The sequence below is a fragment of the Nerophis ophidion genome, linkage group LG14 (assembly GCF_033978795.1).
Source record: "Nerophis ophidion isolate RoL-2023_Sa linkage group LG14, RoL_Noph_v1.0, whole genome shotgun sequence".
In the NCBI taxonomy this organism is placed as follows: Eukaryota; Metazoa; Chordata; class Actinopteri; order Syngnathiformes; family Syngnathidae; genus Nerophis; species Nerophis ophidion.
Window position 1 is genome coordinate 4,482,706 of NC_084624.1, and position 27,513 is coordinate 4,510,218.

At 40.2% G+C, this 27,513-nt stretch overlaps 2 protein-coding genes across 2 annotated transcripts in view; one reads left to right on the plus strand and one right to left on the minus strand.

Moving 5' to 3' along the window:
• acss2l (acyl-CoA synthetase short chain family member 2 like) overlaps positions 1-27,513 on the minus strand; it is a 70,903-nt gene that overhangs the window by 42,959 nt on the left and 431 nt on the right. The window contains exons 2-4 of the mRNA XM_061919682.1: positions 2,296-2,549; positions 2,017-2,174; positions 1,701-1,896 (exon numbers count right to left, since the gene is read on the minus strand). Coding sequence (XP_061775666.1) covers positions 1,701-1,896; positions 2,017-2,140 — 320 coding nt within the window. The 5' untranslated portion in view covers positions 2,141-2,174; positions 2,296-2,549. The remainder of the gene's footprint in view (positions 1-1,700; positions 1,897-2,016; positions 2,175-2,295; positions 2,550-27,513) is intronic.
• ndufv2 (NADH:ubiquinone oxidoreductase core subunit V2) lies at positions 7,342-21,467 on the plus strand. The gene is made up of 8 exons (XM_061919683.1): positions 7,342-7,500; positions 7,765-7,818; positions 14,005-14,067; positions 14,298-14,414; positions 14,497-14,665; positions 17,157-17,266; positions 21,150-21,226; positions 21,305-21,467. The coding sequence occupies exons 1-8, from the start codon at positions 7,459-7,461 to the stop codon at positions 21,396-21,398; spliced, it is 726 nt and encodes a 241-aa protein (XP_061775667.1). The 5' UTR covers positions 7,342-7,458; the 3' UTR covers positions 21,399-21,467.

Consider the following 27,513-nt stretch of genomic DNA (forward strand, 5'->3'; position numbering starts at 1 on the left):
CAGGGTTTGTACTATCTATCAATCTTTCTAGGGATCTGCAATACAGTAATGCCCTGATCTGGGTGTAGTTGTCAGAGTCTCAGTAGTGATTGAAGCACTGATACTAAAGTTTGTTTTGGTCCTCTGGGCTCGGCACAATCCACATATCTGTAACTCATTTGGGCCGCTTGTACCCGTGATCTTATCCTTTCGGTCATGACCCAAAGCTCATGACCATAGGTGAGGATGGGAACGTAGATCGACCGGTAAATTGAGAGCTTTGCCTTCCGGCTCAGCTCCTTCTTCACCACAACGGATCGGTACAACGTCCGCATTACTGAAGACGCCGCACCGATACGCCTGTCGATCTCACCATCCACTCTTCCCTCAGTCGTGAACAAGACTCCTAGGTACTTGAACTCCTCCACTTGGGGCAGGGTCTCCTCCCCAACCCGGAGATGGCACTCCACCCTTTTCCGGGCGAGAACCATGGACTCGGACTTGGAGGTGCTGATTCTCATTCCGGTCACTTCACACTCGGCTGTGAACCGATCCGGTTAGAGCTGGTGAACATGCCCTTTCCCAACTACTTCGGCGTGTATTGCAGCCATGAATTTCTAAGTTAATTATTTTTTTAGTTTGAACATCAAATATGTTGTTTTTGTAGCATATTCAACTGAATATGGGTTGAAAATGATTTGCAAATGATTGTATTCTGTTTATATTTACATCTAACACAATTTCCCAACTCATATGGAAACGGGGTTTGTACTATCTATCAATCTTTCTACGGATCTGCAATACAGTAATGCCCTGATCTGGGTGTAGTTGTCAGAGTCTCAGTAGTGATTGAAGCACTGATACTAAAGTTTGTTTTGGTCCTCTGGGCTCGGCACAATCCACATATCTGTAACTCATTTCGGCCGCTTGTACCCGTGATCTTATCCTTTCGGTCATGACCCAAAGCTCATGACCATAAGTGAGGATGGGAACGTAGATCGACCGGTAAATTGAGAGCTTTGCCTTCCGGCTCAGCTCCTTCTTCACCACAACGGATCGATACAACGTCCGCATTACTGAAGACGCCGCACCGATCCGCCTGTCGATCTCACCATCCACTCTTCCCCCACTCGTGAACAAGACTCCTAGGTACTTGAACTCCTCCACTTGGGGCAGGGTCTCCTCCCCAACCCGGAGATGGCACTCCACCCTTTTTCGGGCGAGAACCATGGACTCGGACTTGGAGGTGCTGATTCTTATTCCGGTTGCTTCACAGTCGGCTGCGAACCGATCCGGCGAGAGCTGGTGAACATGCCCTTTCCCAACTACTTTGGCATGTGTTGCAGCCATGAATTTCTAAGTTAATTATTTTTTGAGTTTGAACATCAAATATCTTGTTTTTGTAGTGCATTCAACTGAATATGGGTTGAAGAGGATTTGGAAATCATTGTATTCTGTTTATATTTACATCTAACACAATTTCCCAACTCATATGGAAACGGGGTTTGTACTATCTATCAATCTTTCTAGGGATCTGCAATACAGTAACGCCCTGATCTGGTTGTAGTTGTCAGAGTCTCAGTAGTGATAGAAGCACTGATACTAAAGTTTGTTTTGGTCCTCTGGGCTGGGCACAGTCCACATATCTGTAACTACATAGTTGTGAGCGGGGGTCGTCGCTTCAAGGCCGTTACTCAGCCTGGACGCCGTTAGCGCCTTACCAGTAATAAGCCACCTTTTCACCGAGCTCCTTCTCTTTCACGTGTCTGTCCAGCACGTTATAGCACACGTTGCTCTTGGCCCCCTCCATGCATTTGACAAAAATGCTCCCCTTGGTCACGTCGAAGTTGTACTGCAACATGGGGCCCGTGGCCGGCTTCTTCCAGAAGAAGTCGTCGGCGACGTCCCTCCAGAAGGCTGAAAGACACCGATAGTGCGAGGGTTAGTGTGCGCGGGCCGGATAAACGCAGATCAAGCTCGCAGACAACGGTGCGAACGTTGCAAGTCTGGCGCTATTAAAGACGTGCTGTGACCTACCTTCTGGATCCTCCGTGGATTTCCTGTAAGCCTCCAGATAGGAGTGGAAATTGGGCACGTGAGCATCCCTCTGCAGGTCACTGGGAGGGTAGTACATCTTGTTCGGAGTTTCCGGAACGACCATAGCGGAAGGACATCCGCGGATGAGCCAATAATATCTGCGGGGTGAAAATGGGTTAATCTGGAGTCGCCCTGTGTTCTCCCTGTGAGGGCCGAGGAACACTGGGAGGCCTCTGCCGTACACAAGCCGCGTAAAATTCAGCAGGCATAAAGACCCACCTCTAATCCTCAGCTCCTGACAGTCTGCATGGTGCCGGGTCAGCCAATCAGCTGGCAGGGTGCTGCACTCCCACTTCTTCTTCATTGGCGAGCCTTCGCTGGCCGGTGGAGCGGTTCTTTTTTTATTTGTTGTTTAACGTTGGGGAGGAGCTGTGCAGGAAGCTGGGTGAACGCCACGCATTCATGGAGACTTTGCTTGTCGTCTTTAAGCAGTCAGGAGGACATGACATCACACACACGGCCCTAAGCACGTTCTAAAAATACGATTAAAGAACAGAAAAAGTGGTATAAAAGACTAAACAAGTGAAATGTGACAAGAAAATGTTGCAATGTTTATTACTCTAATAACACAAAGATTAATACATATAATATCCATCCATACATCTATCTTCTTCCGCTTATTCGAGGTCGGGTCACGGGGGCAGCAGCCTAAGCAGGGAAGCCCAGAAGCTATTTAGCTATAATCTGGTGCAAAACATATCTGTCAATGAGATTAATGTTTATGTGCATTGTCCCTTCAAATAAAGACTAAACTAAACTAATTGTTATGCTTGAGTTGCAAGCAAAAATTGGAGTTCCAAGCATTCCCACTATTAATCAATCAATCAATGTTTACTTATATAGCCCTAAATCACTAGTGTCTCAAAGGGCTGCACAAACCACTACGACATCCTCGGTAGGCCCACATAAGGGCAAGGAAAACTCACACCCAGTGGGACGTCGGTGACAATGATGACTATGAGAACCTTGGAGAGGAGGAAAGCAATGGATGTCGAGCGGGTCTAACATGATACTGTGAAAGTTCAATCCATAATGGATCCAACACAGTCGCGAGAGTCCAGTCCAAAGCGGATCCAACACATCAGCGAGAGTCCCGTTCACAGCGGAGCCAGCAGGAAACCATCCCAAGCGGAGGCGGATCAGCAGCGCAGAGATGTCCCCAGCCGATACACAGGCGAGCAGTACATGGCCACCGGATCGGACCGGACCCCCTCCACAAGGGAGAGTGGGACATAGGAGAAAAAGAAAAGAAACGGCAGATCAACTGGTCTAAAAAGGGAGTCTATTTAAAGGCTAGAGTATACAAATGAGTTTTAAGGTGAGACTTACTGAAGCATTTAAGCATATTAGCATATTAGGTGCAGTATAATTCGTGGAGGAGAAGCTGACCTTTCTGGGTCAGCCCCCCCTCATGTACTCAATTCCGAAGGATTTTTTGTAGACACTATAATGTGCATAGTTTACAAATCTAATACAGATATTTGTTTTTTGGGACATTAGATGGGACAAGACTAAGTCTAACAGCTAGCCTGGGAACGCCTCGGGATCCCTGGACAAAGTGGCTGGGGAGAGAGAAGTCTGGGCTTCCCTGCTTAGGCTGCTGCCCCCGTGACCCAACCACGAATGAGCGGAAGAAGATGGATGCAACCATGAATTGGTTAACGTGGTCCCCGACTTAAACAAGTTGAAAAACTTATTGGGGTGTTACCATTTAGTGGTCAATTGTACTGTACTGTGCAATCTACTAATAAAAGTATCAAATATTAATATTAAAATCAATCATTTACATCAGGGGTGTCCAAACTTTTTCCACTGAGGGCCACCATAACAAAATATATAGATTCTTTTTTTTTTTTTTTAACCTTTAGGACTCCCAGGGACCATAAAGGGTCTCCGTCATTAACATGTTAAAAATAAGTCAAATTCCATCCATCCATCCATTTTCTACCACTTATTCCCTTTTGGGGGCGCTGGTGCCTATCTCAGCTACAATCGGGCAGAAGGCGGGTTATACTCTGGACAAGTCGCCACTTCATCGCAGGGCCAACACAGAAAGACAGTCAAATTATTATTTTTATTTTTTATGTAACGCTTACAAAAAAAAAAGAAAATAATAATTTGACTGTCAGGGCCAACACAGAAAAGACAGTCAAATTATTATTTTCATTTTTTATGTAACGCTTACAAAAAAAGAAAATAATAATTTGACTGTCTTTCTGTGTTGGCCCTGCGATGAAGTGGCGACTTGTCCAGAGTATACCCCGCCTTCTGCCCGATTGTAGCTGAGATAGGCACCAGCGCCCCCCGCGACCCTAAGCGGTAGAAAATGGATGAATGTAACGCTTACAGTAAATCTGTATATGAAAATAAGGTTGATATAAAGTATAAAAAAAACAAAAACAAAAGGTTTTATGCCTTTTTAGTAAAAGACAACTTTGTTTTTTATAGTAAAACTGAAATATGCAGTATTTCCAACATTGCCCAAAACAAAGCAATGTTTGATCTGAAGTAATTGGAGCCCTAAAAAGATCAATAATGCAGGACACTATTGGTTTAAATGTATTATTATTTCTGAGTAATCACAGTGAAAAAATAAATAAAATCCCACTAAATATCTTTGGGATCCAAAAGGTTCCCCACGCATAAAGTGATACATTTTTTTAATTATTTGTTTTACTTTCAACACTTAAGTTATGAGATCAACTTCAGATATTTTAGTCGATTTTACGTTTAAACTATTATTTTGTTGGTTTTATGCTCTTTTGTCAAAGAAAACACTGTTTTTCTATGGCAACCACACAGAATATGCACATAATATTTTCCACATAAAACATTATAAAGTGAAATATTTGAAGTAATTGGAGCCTTGAATAGGTCAATTATTTATTATACTTTTTTTTTTTTTTTTGACTTTTTAAAAAAAATGTTTAGCATTGGCAATTAGAGCAAAATAAAGGAAAACAAAAGTGAAGTGAATTACATTTATATAGCGCTTTTTTCTCTAGCGACTCAAAGCGCTTTACATAGTGACACCCAATATCTAAGTTACATTTAAAGCAGTGTGGGTGGCACTGGGAGCAGGTGGGTAAAGTGTCTTGCCCAAGGACACAACGGCAGTGACTAGGATGGCACAAGCGGGAATCGAACCTGGAACCCTCAAGTTGCTGGCACAGCCACTCTACCAAACAGCCTGCATGCAGCTTTGTGTCAACATTGCAACTTTTCCCCGTTAGATTTCACCTCATTCTACTTTTTTTTAGTGTTTTTATTTTTTATTTTTGCAATAGCATTTCCAGAATGTGTGGCGGGCCACTAAACAATTAGCTGCGGGCCGCAAATGTCCCCCGGGCCGCACTTTGGAGTCTCCTGATTTACACTTTCATCATTCCAGTATACCGTATTTCCTTGAATTGCCGCAGGGTATATAGTATGCACCTGCCTTGAATTACTGTTGGGTCAAACTCGCGTCGCAAAATAATTAGCGCATGTTGATTTTAATACCGGTAATTTCAAATCGCATAAAGGGAAGAAGATTGAGAGCTATTCAGCAGGATTTAAGGTCCAAGCTTACATCACACTCAAATTTTTACTGCATACCTTTGGTAAGTGCCGGAGTGAGAAGAGGTTTTAAAATAATTAGCGCATGCTTACATTTACCATGAATTGATTAACGTGAACCCCGACTTAAACAAGTTGAAAAACTTATTGGGGTGTTACCATTTAGTGGTCAATTGTACGGAATATGTACTGAACTGTGCAATCTACTAATAAAGGTATCAATCAATCAATCAAAATCAAAACCGTATGCCTTTGGTAAGGGCCAGAGTGAGAAGAGGGTTTGAAAATAATTAGCGCATGCTTACTTTTACCGCATGCCTTTCGTAAGTGCAGGAGTGAGAAGAGGCTTTAAAATAATTAGCGCATGCTTACTTTTACCGCATGCCTTTGGTAAGTGCAGGAGTGAGAAGAGGTTTGAAAATAATTAGCGCATGCTTACTTTTACCATGAATTGATTAACGTGGACCCCGACTTAAACAAGTTGAAAAACTTATTGGGGTGTTACCATTTAGTGGTCAATTGTATGGAATATGTACTGAACTGTGCAATCTACTAATAAAAGTATCAATCAATCAATCAAAATCAAAACCGCATACCTTTGGTAAGTGCCGGAGTGAGAAGAGGTTTGAAAATACTTAGCGCATGCTTACTTTTACCGCATGCCTTTGGTAAGTGCAGGAGTGAGAAGAGGTTTGAAAATAATTAGCGCATGCTTACTTTTACCATGAATTGATTAACGTGGACCCCGACTTAAATAAGTTGAAAAACTTATTTGTGGTCAATTGTACGGAATATGTACTGAACTGTGCAATCTACTAATAAAAGTATCAATCAATCAATCAAAATCAAAACCGCATACCTTTGGTAAGTGCCGGAGTGAGAAGAGGTTTGAAAATACTTAGCGCATGCTTACTTTTACCGCATGCCTTTGGTAAGTGCAGGAGTGAGAAGAGGTTTGAAAATAATTAGCGCATGCTTACTTTTACCATGAATTGATTAACGTGGACCCCGACTTAAATAAGTTGAAAAACTTATTTGTGGTCAATTGTACGGAATATGTACTGAACTGTGCAATCTACTAATAAAAGTATCAATCAATCAATCAAAATCAAAACCGCATACCTTTGGTACGTGCCGGAGTGAAAGGAGGTTTTAAAATACTTAGCGCATGCTTACTTTTACCGCATGCCTTTGGTAAGCGCAGGAGTGAGAACAGGTTTTGAAATAATTAGCGCATGCTTACTTTTACCGCATGCCTTTGGTAAGTGCAGGAGTGAGAAGAGGTTTTAAAATAATTAGCGCATGCTTACTTTTACCATGAATTGATTAACGTGGACCCCGAATTAAAGAAGTTGAAAAACTTATTAGTGGTCAATTGTACGGAATATGTACTGAACTGTGCAATCTACTAATAAAAGTATCAATCAATCAGTCAAAATCAAAACCGCATACCTTTGGTAAGCGCAGGAGTGAGAAGAGGTTTTAAATTAATTAGCACCCCGGCGGCAATTCAAGGAAATACGGTAAATAGATTTGAAAGTAATATTTTAATATATATTCATTTAAATAAGAAAGTATTATTAATGAAGCACACGTCCTCCAGGTTACATAATATCCTTAAAAGGGAAATGACCCCGATGGTTGTATAACAGTTTTTGAGCTGCCTTTTTCGTTCTGTGCTCGATTTGCTCTGCCTGGAGCGTAAATCCGTGACGTCATCAGTCAGTCAGACGTGGTTAATCGAGTGTCGACGCGCTCATATTTGGTGCCGTCGTGCCGTCTGTTTGTTGACTAAAGCCGGGGATTCAACGCCAAACCCTCGGCATGTTTTTCTCCGCACTTGCTCGATCTGTGGTGTCGCAGACGGTACGGTGGAGATGTGTCACGTGTATTTGTGCTGACTGTTCGTGTATTTAATGTGATAGAACCGACTGACACTTGACAAGGGCAAAATTGCTAAGCTAACAGCTAAGCTAGGCTAACGTTAGCATGCTAGCCCGCCCAATGTACTGCCGTCAAATGCGCAGAGTGACGTAAAAGGAATACAACGGCGTTATAGTCTTACACAAAGTGTGTTTGTTGAGTTTATTTGTGTAGTGGACATTTATAAAGGGTCTTCTGTGCTTGCAGGTGAGGGGTCTGCATCGGTCTGCTGCTCGTACCGGAGCTGGTGGCATCTTTGTGGTGAGTCTACTCGAAACATCCACCATCCATTTCCTACCGCTTGTCCCTTTTGGGGTTGCGGACAGAGGTGGGTAGAGTAGCCAGAAAATGTACTCAAAAAAGAGTACTGTTACTTTAGAGATGTATTACTCAAGTAAAAGTAAGGAGTAGTCACCCAAATATTTACTTGAGTAAAAGTATGATGTGAAAAAACTACTAAAGTACTGAGTAACTGATGAGTAACCTGTTTGTTTAATGATGACGGCAACAAGTAATGCACAAAAACATAAAAATAGCAATGAACAAATTCAGAGCCAGGAATATCTCTTAAGCAACTAAAACAATAATATATATAAAATAATATATATATATGGTTTTACATTAGGGATGCATCGATTAATCGGTAACCGAATGTATTCGTCCGAATATGGCAAAAAAAGCCACATTCGGCCTTCGGTGGAATGAGTTAAAAACAAGGCCGAATAGTGGCGTGTGACGCAATTTTTTGACGCGGTGACGCAATCAACCAACGTGCAGTGACGTTGGGATATGTTGTGTACCTGTATAAGTGTATGAGGTTACAAGCACACACTTATTGAGATTTAGTGGGGCCTCTGTTTACATTATTAGCCTGTTGTGTAGGCTACCTGTATAAGTGTATGAGGTTACAAGCACACACTTAATTGAGATTTACTTGAGCCTTCTGTTTACATTATTAGCATATCTACTGTGGCTAAGCAGACTTTTGCCAAAAGGACAATAATTCATTTGTTGTGGGTTTATCCACTTTAATGCACTTTTTTTTTTTTTAAATGCATGTTTTGTTTGAAGGCCTAATATAAATGAAAAACTGTGCTTTTTTTGAAAAGCAAAGACTACTGGAATATTAAAAAAATGTCGATATTCAATAAAAAAATACTTTATTTGAAAAAAATGTCTAAATTATTGTCACCGACGTCCCACTGGGTCATTATTGTCACCGATGTCCCACTGGGTGTGAGTTTTCCTTGCCCTTATGTGGGCCTACCGAGGATGTCGTAGTGGTTTGTGCAGCCCTTTGAGACACTAGTGATTTAGGGCTATATAAGTAAACATTGATTGATTGATTGATTGATAAATATTTATTCTAGGCTATTTATGCAATATTAAAAAAATTGTGAAAAACTGCATTCATTATTCGGTATTCGGCCTTCGGCCAAGCGTTTAAATTTTATCCGGCTTCAGCCACAAATTTTCATTTCGGTGCATCCCTATTTTACACTGTATTGAAAAACAAATTTTAAATTAATTTTACCTTTCCAACCTCATTATACTATTGGCTAAGTTTTATATTCATAAATGTAAGTTTCTCAATACCCGACCTGCAGTCCTCTCCAAGGTTCTCATAGTCATCATTGTCACCGACGTCCCACTGGGCGTGAGTTTTCCTTGCCCTTATGTGGGCCTACCGAGGATTTTGAGTGGTTTGTGTTGTGGTTTGTGCAGCCCTTTGAGACACTAGTGATTTAGGGCTATATAAATAATCATTGCTTGATTGATTATTTTGTGCCTTTAAAAAAAGATTTAGAGCTATACTTAAAAACACTCTACCTCTAACAACCAAAAAGCTGTGAAAGCGATGATGCTGTGTTCCAAATTCAAGTTATTTACTGAGATTGAGTGAGCCTATGGCTTTGCATTTTGTTTATTTTATATATATATATATATATATATATATATATATATATATATATATTTTGCATTTTATTTGAGTTACTTTGAATTTACAACCCCCTGGCGCTGTTTTGTCCGGTTTTTATACTGTTTTGTACTGTTTTTGTACTTACTTTGATTATTATTTTCAACTGTTTGTAAATGTTGAAATTTATAAATAAAGGTTTATTAAAAAAAAAAAAGTGCAGTTAATCATGTGACCGCCTGGCTCTGTTTGATTGGTGAAACGGAGTCAAAGGTCACCAGTGACTGCATTTGATTGGTGAAACGCAGGCATGTGATAGATCCTACTTTGAAGGTCTGTCTGACAAACCAAAACAAACAAAGCGTGCATTAAAAGATCGATAAAAATTGGTAGCGAGCTGAATGTAGATAAATGGAGCGGAGTAAAAGTAGCGTTTCTTCTCTATAAATATACTCAAGTAAAAGTATGTTGCATTAAAACTACTCTTAGAAGTACAATTTATCCTAAAAGTTACTCAAGTAAATGTAGTGCGTTACTACCCACCTCTGGTTGCGGAGGGTGCTAAACATCACTTATGCAAACCTTTATCTTAATATAATGAATATACAATGGATGAAGAGTAGCACCAGAATGCTTGAGAATTACTTTCATTTATGTCACATTTGCTTCCGGAAAGCATTCACGCTTCACTTTTTACACATTTTGTTTTGTGAGTCTTATTCCAAAATGAATCTGTCTATCTATATATTCATCTATGTCAGGGGTAGGGAACCTATGGCTCTAAAGCCAGATGTGGCTCTTTTGATGACTGCATGTGGCTCTCAAGATAAATCTTAGCTGACATTGCTTAACACGATAAGTCATGAATAATTCATCCAACGCCCTTGACACGAATCCCTTAGGGGTGATGGACAACTGGGCAGTGCCTGAAGAGCTGCAACCTGCCACCGTAGCCCCCCACTCCCTCCCCTCTGTTGCAAGTCTGGAGATGTATGTTGTGATACGTATATATGCTTTGCTCTGGTGTTTTTTTTTCTCCCCATAGCTGTTCTGTGACCCCAAACACTGTTTGTTTGTTTAATCAAGTCAATCAGTCAGTCAACAAAGTTGTGTTGTACTTGGGCAATAACAATACTTACCTACCGACATAATTACGCTGGTAATCACAGTGTCAAAATATCCACTTTCTACTGCACATGTTCAAGAAGTCGCATTCATGATAAGAAGTATTTGATTTATTATTGGTTGGCTTCAGAATAACAATGTTATTAAAAAGAATAAGAGACCTACAATACTCTAAAAATGTTGGTCTTACTAAAGAAAATGCAGGCATTTAGTTACATTCATTGTTAAAAACTATTATATGACTCTCACGGAAATACATTTTAAAATATTTGGCTTTCATGGCTCTCTCAGCCAAAAAGGTTCCCGACCCCTGATCTATGTCCTCAAAATTCTACACACAAAACCCCTTACTGACCATGTGAATTTTAAATACTTATATTTTCAGTAATTTATGAAAAAAAACTGAATATATCATGTACATACTGTAAGTATTCACAGCCTTTTCTCAATACTTTGTTAATGCACTTTTGGCCGCAGTTACAGCCACAAATCTTTTTTTTAAATATGAAGCCAGAAACTTGGCACACCTATCTTTGCGCAGTTTAGCCCATTCCTCTTACCGTTTCATCAAGTTGAATGGGAAGTGTTAGTTTTCATCCAGGATGTCTCTGTAAATTGATTCTAGGGCTGCGCGATATGGCCTTTTATTAATATATCAATATTTTTAAACCATGTCACGGTACATGATATAGTTAAAAAGTTAAAGTAGCAATGATTGTCACACACACTTGGTTTGGTGAAATTTGTCCTCTGCATTTGACCCATCCCCTTGTTCACCTCTAGGGAGGTAGTGGAGTAATGAGCAGCAGCGGCGGCCACGCCCGGGAATCATATTTGGTGATTTAACCCTCAATTCTAACCCTTGATGCTGAGTGCCAAGCAGGGAGGTAATGGGTCCCATTTTTATAGTCTTTGGTATGACTCGGCCGGGGTTTGAACTCACAACCTACCAATCTGAGGGCGGACACTCTAACCCAGGGGTCGGGAACCTTTTTGGCTGAGAGAGCCATGAAAGCCAAATATTCTAAAATGTATTTCCATGACAGCCTTATATTATTTTTTTAACACTGAATACAACTAAATGCGTGCATTTTTAAGTAACGTCAGCATTTTTTGAGTACAATAACTCTCATATTCTATTTAATAACATTTTTATTCTGAAGCTAACCAATAATAAATAGAATACTTCTTACCATTAATGCGCCTTCTCAAACAGACGCGTTAAAAAACGAATGGATGGATTAAAATGCAGGACAATGTTTTGTATATTGAACATTATTTTTAACTCCGATTACCAGTGGAAATATTAATTTCTTATCCCGTTAAGCAATGTCAGCTAAGATTAATCTGAGAGCCAGATGCATCCATCAAAAGAGCCACATCTCGCTCTAGAGCCATAGGTTCCCTACCCCTGCTCTAACCACTAGGCCACTGAGTAGGTTGTTATTTTGCCTTGGCCTTGAATGAACACTTGATGCATATAATCACAGCAGTATGATGATTCTATGTGTCTACATTCAAACATTCTTCTTCATACTGCATTAATATATGCTACTTTTAAACTTTTATGCAGAAACTAAGTGAATTGACCAAAAGTGTATTTATTAAACAGTTATTAAGCAGTGGCACAAACATTCATGTCATTTCCAAAACAAAGTGCAAGATTGTCAGAGACATTTTAAAACAAGCTATTAGTGCACTTTTGTGCATGATGTCACTAAGATGACTTATCAAAACAACACTAAATTAAAGTGCACATTTTGCACAGAACGCCACTACAATAGTTTGAAACAAATAAAGTGCACTTTTGTGCATGATGTCACACAAATTGTCAAATAAAAATTAGCTGCATAATAGGAAATCAAACAGTGTATGTCCTTCACTACGTGGTAGGTTCCTGCGGACGTTATCTCCTTTTTTGTCATACGGTATTGATCTGGAAATGGAAGAAGCCAGGCTCAATTGGATCAGTGCTGGTTGCTTCGGCGTTTTGTTGGTGTGGCACCGGCCGAGATGTTGACATGCGGAGTTTCAAGCACTCTTCATTCTGTAGTGGGTGACTTTTTCAAATGCTACAAATTAGCAGGGCTGCTACTTTTTATAGCAATGCTTTTGCCACATACTTGACATATTACGGTTGTCTGTTCAACATCTTCCCGCTTGAAGCCAAGCCAGACGATGGACCCCGTGCTGTTTTTGTTGGGAATTAATTCTTCCTTCATTTGTTACCAGATTTGCACCTTCTTTCTCTCGTATTACCACTGAAATTTAGACTGAAATCTCTCTAAAATATTACATTTGATAAATATATTAAAATAAATACATGTATATATGTGTGTGTGTGTGTGTGTATATATATATATATATGTATATATATATATGTATATATATATATATATATATTAGGGCTGCGAATCTTTGGGTGTCCCACAATTTGATTCATTATCGATTCTTGGGGTCATGATTCGATTCAAAATCAATTTTTTTTCAATTCAACACAATTCTCGATTCAAAAACGATTTTTTCCCGATTTAAAAGGATTCTGTATTCATTCAATACATAGATTTCAGCAGGATCTACCCCAGTCTGCTGACATCCAAGCAGAGTAGATTTTTGTAAAAAGCTTTTATAATTATAAAGGACAATGTTTTATCAACTGATTGCAATAATGTAAATTTGTTTTAACTCTTAAACGAACCAAAAATATGACTTATTTTATCTTTGTGAAAACATTGGACACAGTGTGTTGTCAAGCTTATGAGATGCCATGCAAGTGTAAGCCACTGTGACACTATTGTTCTTTTTTATTATAAATGTCTAATGATAATGTCAATGAGGGATTTTTAATCACTGCTATGCTGAAATTATAACTAATATTGATACTGTTGTTGATAATATTCATTTTTGTTTCACTACTTTTGGTTTGTTCTGTGTGGTGTTTGTGTCTCCTCTCAATTGCTCTGTTTATTGCAGTTCTGAGTGTTGCTGGGTCAGGTTTGGTTTTGGAATTGGATTGCATTGTTTTGGTATTGCTGTGTACTGGTTTGTTGGATTGATTAAAAAAAAAATCGATTTTTTTCTCACACTTCTTCAAAAATTTTAGTTAAGTTTGAGGCTGGTCTATATTTATTAAAAATGTCAGCATCTCAATTGCTCCTTTTAGCAGAGGCCTCACCACTGCTGTAAAAATGTCCTCTCTCAAAAATCCATAAAATATTCTAAAAAATCAGGGTGGAACTACATCTAAACATGAGAAGGGTTTCTTAGTAGCAAAACCCTACCAAGCTTCTCAGCATTAACCACAACAAAAGTCTCCAGCGTTTCCTCGTGTTGGATCAGTCAACCTACAAGATCGACGTGATTTTTCAAAGGCATGTCACCTCATTCATGATCTTTTGTTTCAGCACAGAGACACGGCAGACAACAACCTTGAAACGCCGTTCGAGTTCACAGAGGAGAACAAAAAGGTACCACTTCCCGTCACAAAAGCCATGACTTTGCATAAAATCTGATTGTTTGTCAGTCATTTGAACGTTCAATGGGAGTTTAGTTAAACTTTGAAACCAGTTTTAGCTTTTGTCACCTTATGCAATTCTGACACATAATAAAAAAAGCACATTTATCAATACTGTGTTCTTTTGTTGTCAAATGGCATAACCAATGTCAATTCACGTCAAAACATACTTTGTGTCCACAGAGAATTGAAGCCATTATTTCAATGTACCCCGATGGCCACAAGCAAGCGGCGACCATCCCCGTGTTGGATTTAGCCCAGAGACAACACGGATGGCTTCCCATCTCCGTCATGAACAAGGCACAGAGCGACTTTTGTCTGCCTCGACAGTGGGTATTTAGGATCACAGCCGGCTTGAACGTGCCTTTTTGTTGTCACGCAGGTGGCCGAAGTGTTGGAAATCCCGCCGATGAGGGTGTACGAGGTAGCGACGTTCTACACCATGTTCCTGCGCCAGCCTGTGGGAAAATACTTCATTCAGATCTGCACCACCACGCCGTGCATGCTGTGCAACTCAGACAGCATCCTGGAGACCATCCAAAACAAACTGGGTAAGTAAGCGTAGTAAGCAGGCAAGTTTATCATGGTTTATGTTAGGGATGCACCGATTAATCGGTAACCGAATATATTTGGCCGAATATGGCAAAAAAAAGCCACATTCGGCCTTCGGTGGAATGAGTTAAAAACAAGGCCGAATAGTGGCGTGTGACGCAATTTTTTGACGCGGTGACGCAATCAACCAACGTGCAGTGACGCGTGACGTTGGGATATGTTGTGTACCTGTATAAGTGTATGAGGTTACAAGCACACACTTATTGAGATTTAGTGGGGCCTCTGTTTACATTATTAGCCTGTTGTGTAGGCTACCTGTATAAGTGTATGAGGTTACAAGGACACACTTAATTGAGATTTACTTGAGCCTTCTGTTTACATTATTAGCATATCTGCTGTGGCTAAGTAGACTTTGGCCAAAAGGACAATAATTCATTTGTTGTGGGTTTATCCACTTTAATGCACTTTATACATTTTTTTGGAATGCATGTTTTGTTTGAAGGCCTAATATAAATGAAAAACTTTGTGCTTTTTTTGAAAAGCAAAGGCTACTGGAATATTCAAAAAATGTCAATATTCAATAAAAAAATACTTTATTTGAAAAACATGTCTAAATATTTATTCTAGGCTATTTATGCAATATTTTAAACATTGTGAAAAACTGCATTCATTATTAGGTATTTGGTATTCGGCCTTCGGCATAGCGTTTAAATTTTATTCGGCTTCGGCCTCTAATTTTCATTTCGGTGCATCCCTAGTTTATGTCCCGTCACCAATGAAGAGATGGAAACAGAGAGGGTAAAAAATCTTTATTGTGTATACTGAAGATAATAAATCCAAACATACAGCTATGAGTGCAGGTCAAACAGTCAAAAAGACTTTGATTGATTGATTGAAACTTTTATTAGTAGATTGCACAGTACAGTACATATTCCGTACAATTGACCACTAAATGGTAACACCCCAATAAGTTTTTCAACTTGTTTAAGTCGGGGTCCATGTTAATCAATTCATGGTAAATTTACTTAAATGTTTATATTCGAGATGTGAATCTAACAAGTCACAATTCATTTTGATTAAGATTCTTAGGGGGACAATTCGATTCTTGCAATATTATTTAGTATATAGATAATAATAAACCCTTTTCAAAACAGGTTACAAAAGCTCCTCTTTTTGGCTGCTGATGTATACTTGAACTGAATAAATGTAGAGATGGCTTAATAATATATTTTTTAAATTGATTATTGAAAAATTTCAATCGGTTCAGATTAGGGCTGGGCGATATATCAATATACTCGATATATCGCAGGTTTGTCTCTGTGCGATATAGAAAATGACTATCGTGATATTCGAGTATACGTTCTCACGCAGTCGCTTTGAGCTGCGGGCATTACACTACACACTCTTTATTGTCTCTCCTCACAGAGACTTTAAACAAGCGCACCTTCTTACATACTTCACGTGTGCAGCGTCACACCCTCCCACAGCACAAACAGGTAGCGACATGGTAATGTTAGCTGTCATGCTAACAGTGCGGTGCGGGTGGTAATACGAGAGAGAGAATCTAGTAACAAATGAAGGAAGAATTAATTCCCAAGAAAAACAGCACGGGGTCCATTTTCTGGCGGTGGTTTGGCTTCAAACGGGAAGATGAACATTTATGCGGCAAAAGTGTTGCTGCAAAAATTAGCACCACTGCTAATGTAGCATCATTTTGAAAAGTCACCCGCTAGAGAATTAGGAGTGCTTGAAATTCCGCATGTCAACAATTCCTTTCGGTGCCACACCAAAAAAATGCTGAAGCAACTATTTATTCCCAGATCAACACCGTATGAAAAAAATAGTCAACAACAGAAGGAGATAACGTCCGCAGTAACCTACCACATAGCGAAGGAGATTTTCTATTATGCAGCTCATTTTTATTTGACACTTATTGAAATATCTTGTGTGACATCATGCAAAAAAGTGCACTTTATTTGTTTTCAACTATTGTAGTGGTGTTCTGTACAAAAAGTGCACTTTAATTTAGTGTTGTTTTGATATGTCATCTTAGTGACATCATGCACAAAAATGGCTTGTTTTAAAATGTCTCTGACAATCTTGCACTGTTTTGTAAATGACATCAATGTTTGTGCCACTGCATAATAACTGTTTAACAAATACAGTTTTGGTCAATTGACTTAGTTGTGATTTCCCTCTCTGCATGAAAGTTTAAAAGTAGCATATATTAATGCAGTATGAAGAAGAATGTTTGAATGTAGACACATAGAATCATCATACTGCTGTGATTATATGCATCAAGTGTTCATTCAAGGCTAAGGCAAAATATGGAGATTTGTATGGTGTATTGTGATATGGCCTAAAAATATCAAGATATTAATAAAAGGCCATATCGCCCAGCCCTAGTTCAGATTCATAAATAACAATCACAATTCAGATGTGAATCGATCTATTTCGGCGCTTTCATTTGCGTTGTGTGTTTCCTCGCAGGTATCAAGGTTGGAGAGACCACTCCAGACAAGCTGTTCACACTAATAGAAGTGGAATGCCTCGGTGCTTGTGTGAACGCGCCAATGGTGCAGATCAATGACAACTACTATGTGAGTTTTCATTCCTTAAATAATCACTTTTTCATCCCTGAAAGTACACAAATGTGGATAAAATAAATTTTCCCCCTTAAAGAGGTCATATTATGATGTTTTAACCTTTATTTAAAACACTTCTTTGTGGTCTATTTGACATGTAATGGTGGTTATTTGGGCAAAATTTTGCATAGATAGTTTTACACACCGTTTTTTTAAGCCGCCTTGTGATTGTCTCTCCAGGATGCGCCATTTTGTGGGCGGGTTTATTTACGTGTCTTCGCTTCGACTGCCTCTTCTCCCTGCTAGTAATGTACTTTTTTAGCGCTTCCACATGGGGTCTACTGACAAATATAAGTGAGAACTGTATAGGCTACTTTGTATTACAAATGGGAACAGCAAAGCATGCATGTGCATGTACAAGCCAGCCTGCCCCACAACAAGAGAATAGAAAAAAAGGAACTTATTGACTCAAGCGTCAGAATACAATGTGCAAAGATCTCATGGATATGTGGAGATATCCGCAGAAGTCACAGGTCATCGCTAATACCAAAATGGTCCGTCTAGAGCAGTGGTTCTTAACCTGGGTTCGATCAAGTCGGCCTCAGGGGTTCGGCGGAGCCTCTGCCGCGGAGGACAAGTCACACCCGACTCATCGTGTAAATAAAAAACTTCTCCCGATCGGCTTGTTATGAATACGGCAACAGCAGAAGTCACATTGATTTGTAGGTGTGTAATTTGTTGTAAGTTAATGCACTGTGTTGGTTTTGTTCTTTGAACAACGTGGTGTTCATGCACAGTTCATTTTGTGAACAAAAAAAAAAAAACTAACTTTGTCTTGAATTTGAAAAAGAAAAAACATTTTACTTTTCACTAATGAAGGGTTCGGTGAATGCACATATAAAACTGTTGGGGCTCGGTACCGCCGACAAGGTTAAGAACCACTGGTCTAGAGCATTGGTTGTCAAATGGGGGTACACGTACCCCTGGGGGTACTTGAAGGTATGCCAAGGGGTACGTGAGATTCCTCAAAAATATTCTAAAAATAGCAATAATTCAAAAATCCTTCATAAATATATTTATTGAATAATACTTCAACAAAATATGAATGTAAGTTCATAAACTGTGAAAAGAAATGCAACAATGCAATATTCAGTGTTGACAGCTAGATTTTTTTGTGGACATGTTCCATAAATATTGATGTTAAAGATTTCTTTTTTTGTGAAGAAATGTTTCATGAATCCAGATGGATCTCTATTACAATCCCCAAAGAGGGCACTTTAAATTGATGATTACTTCTATGTGGAGAAATCTTTATTTGTAATTGAATCAGTTGTTTATTCTTCAACAAGTTTTTAGTCATTTCTATATCTTTTTTTTCCAAATAGTTCAAGAAAGACCACTACAAATGAGCAATATTTTGCACTGTTATACAATTTAATAAATCAGAAACTGATGCCATAGTGCTCTGTTTTACTTCTTTATCTCTTTTTTTCAACCGAAAATGCTTTGCTCTGATTAGGGGGTACTTGAATTAAAAAAATGTTCAAAAGGGAATTTTGAACCACCTCAACCCCTCCCTGCGTGGTTGAGGTGGGCGGTGTTGGGTGCTCGCGGGGTGAATAACATAGTCAGGATGAAAAGGATTCTGGGTATTTGTTGTGTTGCGTTTTTGTGTTACTGTGAGGATTTTCTCCCGAAATGTGTTTGTCATTCTTCTTTTGTGTGGGTTCACAATGTGGCGCATATTAGTAGGAGTGTTAAAATTGTTTATATCACAACCGTCAGTGTACTCTGTGTCACCCAGGTTGCCTTCCAGTCGTGTGCGTGCATCTGCGGAAGCCTCTCAAAACATGTTGCTGGACTGGCAAGCAGTTTGTACATGTTGTAGAAGGTGTTTAAGGCAATGGCTTCATAGCATGCACTTATTCTTGTCTTCTGGGTGACCACCAGCAGATATTGGCGAGAATAGCTGCGGCTCCCATTGTCTTCCTCATTTTGTGAAACGGGTCGAAATGGATCTTTTAGTGGGAAAGGTTGCCGACCCCTGGCCTAGTGGTTAGAGCAGGGGTTGGGAACCTTTTTGGCTGAGAGAGCCATGAAAGCCAAATATTTTAAAATGTATTTCCGTGAGAGTCACATAATATTTTTTTTAACACTGAATACAACTAAATGCGTGCATTTGTAAGTAAGACCAACATTTTTAGAGCATAATAGGTCGCCCATTATTTTTAATGACATTGTTATTCTGAAGCAGAACCAATAATACATAAAATACTTGTTGAACAGGTGCGGTAGAACAGTGGTTCTCAACCTTTTTTCAGTGATGTACCCCCTGTGAACATTTTTTTAATTCAAGTACCCCATAATCAGAGCAAAGCATTTTTGGTTGAAAAAAAGAGATAAAGAAGTAAAACAGAGCACTATGTCATCAGTTTCTGATTTATTAAAGTGTATAACAGTGCAAAATATTGCTCATTTGTAGTGGTCTTTCTTGAACTATTTGGAAAAAAAGATATAAAAATAACTAAAAGCTTGTTGAAAAATAAACAAGTGATTCAATTATAAATAAAGATTTCTCCACATAGAAGTAATCATCAACTTAAAGTGCCCTCTTTGGGGATTGTAAGAGAGATCCATCTGGATTCATCAACTTACTTCTAAACATTTCTCCACAAATAAAATAATTCTTTAACATCAATATTTATGGAACATGTCCACAAAAAATCTACCTGTCAACACTGAATATTGCATTGTTGTATTTCTTTTCAGTTTATGAATTTACATTCCTATTTTGTTGAAGTATAATTCACTAAATATATTTATAAAGTATTTTTGAATTGTTGCTATTTTTAGAATATTTAAAAAAAATCTCACATACCCCTTGGCATACCTTCAAGTACCCCCAGGGGTACACGTACCCCCATTTGACAACCAATGCGGTAGAAAACATATGGATGGATTAAAATGCATGAGAATGTTTTATATTTTGAACGTTATTTTTAGCACTGCGATTACCAGCGGAATTGTTCATTGCTTATCCTGTTAAGTAATGTCAGAGAGCCAGATGCAGTCATCAAAAGAGCCACATCTGGCTCTAGAGCCAGAGGTTCCCTACCCCTGGGTTAGAGTGTTTGCCCTGAGATCGGTAGGTTGTGAGTTCAAACCCCGGCCGAGTCATACCAAAGACTATAAAAATGGGAGCCGTTACCTCCCTGCTTGGCACTTAGCATCAAGGGTTCGTATTGGGGTGTTAAATCACCAAAAATGATTCCCGGGCGCGGCCACCGCTGCTGCCCACTGCTCCCCTCACCTCCCATGGGGTGACCAATGGGATGGGTCGAATGCAGAGGACAAATTTCACCACAGCTAGTGTGTGTGTGACAATCATTGGTACTTTAACTTTTATCCAGCCCTATTCATGTGGATGTGATCCAAGATGCTGTGTTTACTCCAATAGCTGCTTTCATCAGATACTGTGCCCCAATTAAGTGACATTTTCCCCTTAAGAAGAAATGAACAGGCGGCTGTAATGGGCTTTACATTTGTCACAGGAGACAATTTTACCACATGGCATCTGTAAAACTGAACTTTACACTGGTGAGCAGCTGCTATGCTCTTTCCACTAACAATACAATACAATTAGTTATTATATTATAATTGCTATGGATTTATTAACCCAGAGTGGGAGATTATGTGTAATAGCAGTAATTTCCACACAACTTTGGGCAGCATAATCCATTTTGTGGATTAGAGTCACAGTACTATGAATGGAACAGTTCACTCCCAGAATGAGCAAGTAGAGTCTTCCACCTTTTGTAACAGGAAGTAGTCAGCGAGCCGCCGAGTAAACATGTTTTTTACATTAACTGTCATGCTTTGTTGTTGTTTTGGTTTTCAGGAGGACCTCACTCCAAAAGATATGGAGCAGATTATTGATGATCTTAAAGCCGGCAATGTCCCGCTACCGGGGCCCAGGTACGATCATAAGACTAATTGTTAGCAGTTCAAATTCTGTATCGAGTCTCATCTTGTTTTGTTTTTTCCTCTATATAGAAGTGGCCGTTTCTCCTGCGAGCCTGCAGGTGGACTGACTTCCCTGACAGAACCTCCTAAAGGGCCCGGCTTTGGTGTGAGACCTGACCTGTAAACTCAAGCTTTGGTATTTAAAAGCCTGAATCTGATAACTGATCATGTGTAAATAAATGACTCTACGTGTGCTGCTGTAGGCTATTATGATTATTATAGCGGTTATATAATGTTTTTTCCCCCCAATACACATAAGTTACCTAATTACTAACTAAATTTACTAAATTACTAACTTAATTTATGAACTACCGCATTTTCTCCAATTTAACTTTGGCCTGTGCCACTAAACACAATACGCTTGTAAATAGATGTATATTACATCTCCTTTGTCATAGTACACGGGACAATGCACATTAATGGACACAATGTGAATGTGCCAGATTGTAGCCAATGTATGGCACACGTAGAAAATAATGCATACATTAAATCAGTCTCTGGTGGAAAAAATGTCGGGAAACCCTGGTCTACATAATATGTAATGGTGGTTCTGTGGGCAACATTTTGCATCGATTATAGGCTCTAGCAACCCCTAAAAAGGACAAGCGGTAGAAAATGGATGGATGGAATTAGGGCTGGGCGATATGGCCTTTTATTTATATCAATATTTTTAGGCCATGTCATGATACACAATATATATCTTCATATTTTGTCTTAGCCTTGAATGAACACTTGATGCATATAATCACAGCAGTATGATGATTCTGTGTCTACATTCAAACATTCTTCTTCATACTGCATTCATATATGCTACTTTTAAACTTTCATGCAGAGAGGGAAATCACAACTAAGTCAATTGATCAAAACTTTATTTATTAAGCAGTGGCACAAACATTCATGTCATTTCCCAAACAGAAAGTACAAGATTGTCAGAGACATTTTAAAACAAGCTATGAGTGCACTTTTGTGCATGATGTCACACAGGATATTTCAATAACTGTAAAATAAAAATGAGCTGCAAAATAGGAAATCAAATAATGTATGTCCTTCGCTATGTGGTAGGTTCCTGCGGACGTTATCTCCTGACTATTTATTTCATACGGTGTTGATGTGGAAATGGTTGCTTGGGCATTTTGTTGGGTGGCACCGGCCTGAGATGGTGACATGTGGAGTTTCAGGCACTCTTCATTCTCTAGCGGGTGACTTTTCAAATGATGCTACACATTAACAGTGCAGCTACTTTTTGTAGCAACGCTTTTGCCGCATACTTGACATATTACGGTTGTCTGTTCTACATCTTCCCGCTTGACGCCAAACCACCGCCAGACGATGGACCCCGTGCTGTTTTTCTTGGGAATGAATTCTTCCTTCATTTGTTACCAGATTCGCACCTTCTCTATCTCGTATTACCACTCCCACCGCTCCGCTAGCACCACAGCTAACGCTAACCATGCCGCTACCGCTCTGCGATAGCGTATGACGTTACACGCGCGACAGTATGTGACGTATGTAACAAGGTGCTTTGTTTTATGCCTCTGTGAGAAGGAGAGACAAGAGACTGAAGAAGAGTATGTAGTGTAATGCCCGCAGCTCAAAGCAACTGCGTGAGAATATACTCGAATATCACGATCTAGTCATTTTCTATATCGCACAGAGACAAACCTGCGATATATCAATATATTCGATATATCGCCCAGCCCTAGATGGAATGTTTCACAGACTGTTTTCAAGCCGCTTTCAAACCGTATTTTCAGGATGCTCCGTTTTTTGGACACTTAATTTACGTGGCACCGCTTCAACAGTGTCTTCTCCCCACCGTCTTTGTAGTTGTTAGCACTTCCATAGCGAGTCTACTGACGGATCAAGTTGGAACTATACACGCTACTTTGTATTAGAAATGGCAACAGCGGAGGATGAAATGTGCATGCACGAGCCAGTCTGCCCCACAACAAGATGGTGAAAAAGGGAGCTTATTGACTACATTGTTTGCCTACGCTGGCGTATGTGCGCAGAGCACTTAAAAATGTACACCATATTTGGGTAACGCACTGACGTCACAAGACAGGAAATTCCAAACGGCTGGAAGGCAACATTGTTTTATACTTTTTTCCACAACAGCAGTGGTAGCTAATAATACCACCTTAACATTTGATAACCAAACAATTACACAAGGCGACTAGGTTAAGAATCTGGGTATTATTTTTGACCCAACTCTCGTTTGAGTCACACATCAAGAGTGTTACTAAATTGGCCTTTTTTTCATCTCTGTAATATTGCCAAAATTCGTTCTATTTTGTCCACTAGCGACGTCGAGATCATTATTCCTGCGTTCGTTATGTCTTGTCTCGATTACTGTAATGTATTAGTTTCGCGTCTCCCCATGTCTAGCATTAAAAGATTACAGTTGGTACAAAATGCGGCTGCTAGACTTTTGACAAGAACAAGAAAGTTTGATCATATTAGGCCTATACTGTATATACCTTGATATACATACATATATACCTATACTGTATATACCTTTATATACATACATATATACCTATACTGTATATACCTTTATATACATATATACATACATATATACCTATGTTGTATATACCTTTATATACATATATACATACATATATACCTATACTGTATATACCTTTATATACATACATATATACCTATACTGTATATACCTTGATATACATATATATATACCTATACTGTATATACCTTTATATACATATATACATACATATATACCTATACTGGCTCACCTGCACAGGCATCCTGTGCACTTAAGATGTGACTTTAAGGTTTTACTACTTACGTATAAAATACTACACGGTCTAGCTCCATCCTATCTTGCCGATTGTATTGTACCATATGTCTTGGCAAGAAATCTGCGTTCTAAGAAGTCCGTCTTATTAGTGATTCCCAGAGTCCCAAAAAAGTCTGCAGGCTATAGAGCGTTTTCTATTGGGGCTCCAGTACTCTGGAATGCCCTCCCGGTAACAGTCAGAGATGCTACCTCAGTAGTAGGGTTGGGTATCGAGTTATCGATTGGAACTGGGACTAACTTTCCGATTCTCCCGGAATCGTTCAAAAGTTTAAATTTCGATTCCTAGTTTCCATACCAAGTCCGCCGACCGGAAGAAGAACTCGCTGAACACCAACGAAGAAGCGCCCATCGCCAGAAGTGTTAGCATAGCCGAGCCTATGTGGCCGAGCGAGTCGGTCAAGCATGGATAGCGGGCGTCAGCGGTCGAAAGTGTGGCTTTATTTTACAAAAAAAAATTAAATATCAGCGAAATGTAACACGTGCGACAGGACTGTGTCGTGCTTAGGAGGGTGCACGTCGAACATGATGAAGCACCTCCGAGTTCATGGAGTACAAATAAATGCGTGTCCCGTCTTCGACGCACTGCGCCGACCGTCCTCCTCTGCCTCTTCCTCTGGCTCCGACTCCCAGCCTGCACCTTTGTGACTGCACTGCAATCCGAATCCGGTAAGTAAAAATATATATGCAATAATGTGTGTTGCGCCAACGTTGACGCAGCTAACAAATTAGCCTGCGTATTTTTTCATAGACAATTTACAACCTGCTAGCCAGACTCCGCGATGTGCTCAGCGTCCTCCGTTCACCGTAGCGGCAACGGGGAAGATGTCAGTCCCACAGAAAGGTCACTGCACACATAGTCAAAAGACTGCATCCCTTTTCAGAGGTGGAATCTCCAACATTTAGGTTAGTTAAGCGATAACGTTAGAGCTAAGCTAATTGATACTGGGCTAAACGGTATCAGCAACATTACATGTTTGTTTATGTTTGCAAGGATATGGTGAAAACTCTCAACCCAAAAATCGAGAATCGCCAGGAATCGGAATCGAAACAAAGAATCGGAATTGTTCGAATTCAAACGAGACCCAACCCTACTCAGTAGAAGCATTTAAGTCCCATCTTAAAACTCATTTGTATACTCTAGTCTTTAAATAGACCCCCTTTTTAGACCAGTTGATCTGCCGTTTCTTTTCTGCTCTGCCCCACTCCTTTGTGGATGCGGGGCACAGGTTAGGTGGCCACGGACGAAGTGCTGGCTGTCCAGAGTCGGGACCCGGGATGGACCGTCTGCCTGTGCGTCGGTTGGGGACATCTCTGCGCTGCTGACCCGTTTCCGCTCGGGATGGTCTCCTGCTGGCCCCACTATGGACTGGACTCTCACTATTATGTTAGATCCACTATGGACTGGACTCTCACTATTATGTTGAATCCACTATGGACTGGACTCTCTCTATTATGTTAGATCCACTATGGACTGGACTCTCACTATTATGTTAAATCCACTATGGACTGGACTCTCACTATTATGTTAGATCCACTATGGACTGGACTCTCACTATTATGTTAGATCCACTATGGACTGGACTCTCACTATTATGTTGAATCCACTATGGACTGGACTCTCACTATTATGTTAAATCCACTATGGACTGGACTCTCACTATTATGTTAAATCCACTATGGACTGGACTCTCACTATTATGTTAGATCCACTATGGACTGGACTCTCACTATTATGTTGGATCCACTATGGACTGGACTCTCACTATTATGTTAGATCCACTATGGACTGGACTCTCACTATTATGTTAGATCCATTATGGACTGGACTCTCACTATTATGTTAGATCCACTATGGACTGGACTCTCACTGTTATGTTGGATCCACTATGGACTGGACTCTCACTATTATGTTAAATCCACTATGGACTGGACTCTCACTATTATGTTAGATCCACTATGGACTGGACTCTCATTATTATGTTAAATCCACTATGGACTGGACTCTCACTATTATGTTATGTTACAGTATGTCCGTTGCGGTGAAGAAGGAGCTGAGCCGGAAGGCAAAGCTCTCAATTTACCGGTCGATCTACGTTCCCATCCTCACCTATGGTCATGAGATTTGGGTCATGACCGAAAGGACAAGATCACGGGTACAAGCGGCCCAAATGAGTTTCCTCCCCCAGGTGGTGGGTCTCTCCCTTAGAGATAGGGTGAGAAGCTCTGCCATCCGGGAGGAACTCAAAGTAAAGCCGCTCCTCCATATGGAGGAGCCAGATGAGGTGGTTCGAGCATCTGGTCAGGATGCCACCCGAGGGAGGTGTTTCGGGCAAGTCTGACCGGTAGGAGGCCATGGGGAAGACCTAGGATACGTTGGGAAGATTATCTTTCCCGGTTGGCCTGGGAACGCCTCGGGATCCCCCGGGAGGGGCTGGACGAAGTGGGCTGGGAAGAGAGAAGTCCCGGCTTCTCTACTTAGGCTGCTGCCCCCGCGATCCAACCTTGGATAAGCAGAATAAGATGGATGCCAATAAATTAAATTTTCCTTTTACTCATAGGACAAATTTCTTTGGTGTGTTGACCAACAAAACGTTATTTACTTTACGTTGCAATGATTAAAGATAACGATTAGAGATGTCCAATATCTGGCTGCCGATATTATCGGCCTATAAATGCTTAAAAATGTAATATCGGAAATGATCGGTATCGGTTTCAAAAAGTATAATTTATGACTTTTTAAGATGCCGCTGAGTACACGGACGTAGGGAGGAGTACAGAGCGCCAATAAACCTTAGTCACATAACATCTACGGCTTTTCTAACACACAAGTGAATGCAACGCATACTTGGTCAACAGCCATACAGGTGACACTGAAGGTGGCCGTATAAACAATTAAACAACTTTAACACTGTTACAAATATGCCTCCATAGGGAGGTGTTTCGGGCACGTCCACATGGAAGACCCAGGACACGTAAGGAAGACTACAGTATGTCTCCCGGCTGGCCTGAGAACGCCTTGGGATCCCCCGGGAGGAGCTGGACGGTCTGGGCTTCCCTGCTTAGGCTGCTGCCCCCGCAATCCGACCTCGGATTAGCAGAAGATTGATAGATGGCACTTTCTATTATCCGATACCAAAAATAAACAATAGATAAGCTCCACTCAGCTGGCTGGAGTGCGACAACAACATGACACATATACTCATGCATACAATGGTGTAAACATGTAATGGCACTTGCATACTTTTGCTTCTTATACACATCTCAACACGCATGAATGGAAACGAGCCATTGTGTGAATGTCACGCACACACACACACACACTGTCACTTTCATCTTGCCCCGGTGGCGCTCTGTTGTCTCGCCGGCGCCCTCCCCCCGTCCCCCCCAGTCAAGCTTCCCTCCCCCGGCCACC

Coding starts and splice junctions, on each gene's coding strand:
- ndufv2 (XM_061919683.1), top strand. CDS start 7,459: ATGTTTTTCTCCGCACTTGCTCGATCTGTGGTGTCGCAGACG. Junction 14,666..17,156: donor GACCATCCAAAACAAACTGG/GTAAGTAAGCGT, acceptor GTTTCCTCGCAG/GTATCAAGGTTGGAGAGACC. Junction 17,267..21,149: donor AGATCAATGACAACTACTAT/GTGAGTTTTCAT, acceptor TTTGGTTTTCAG/GAGGACCTCACTCCAAAAGA.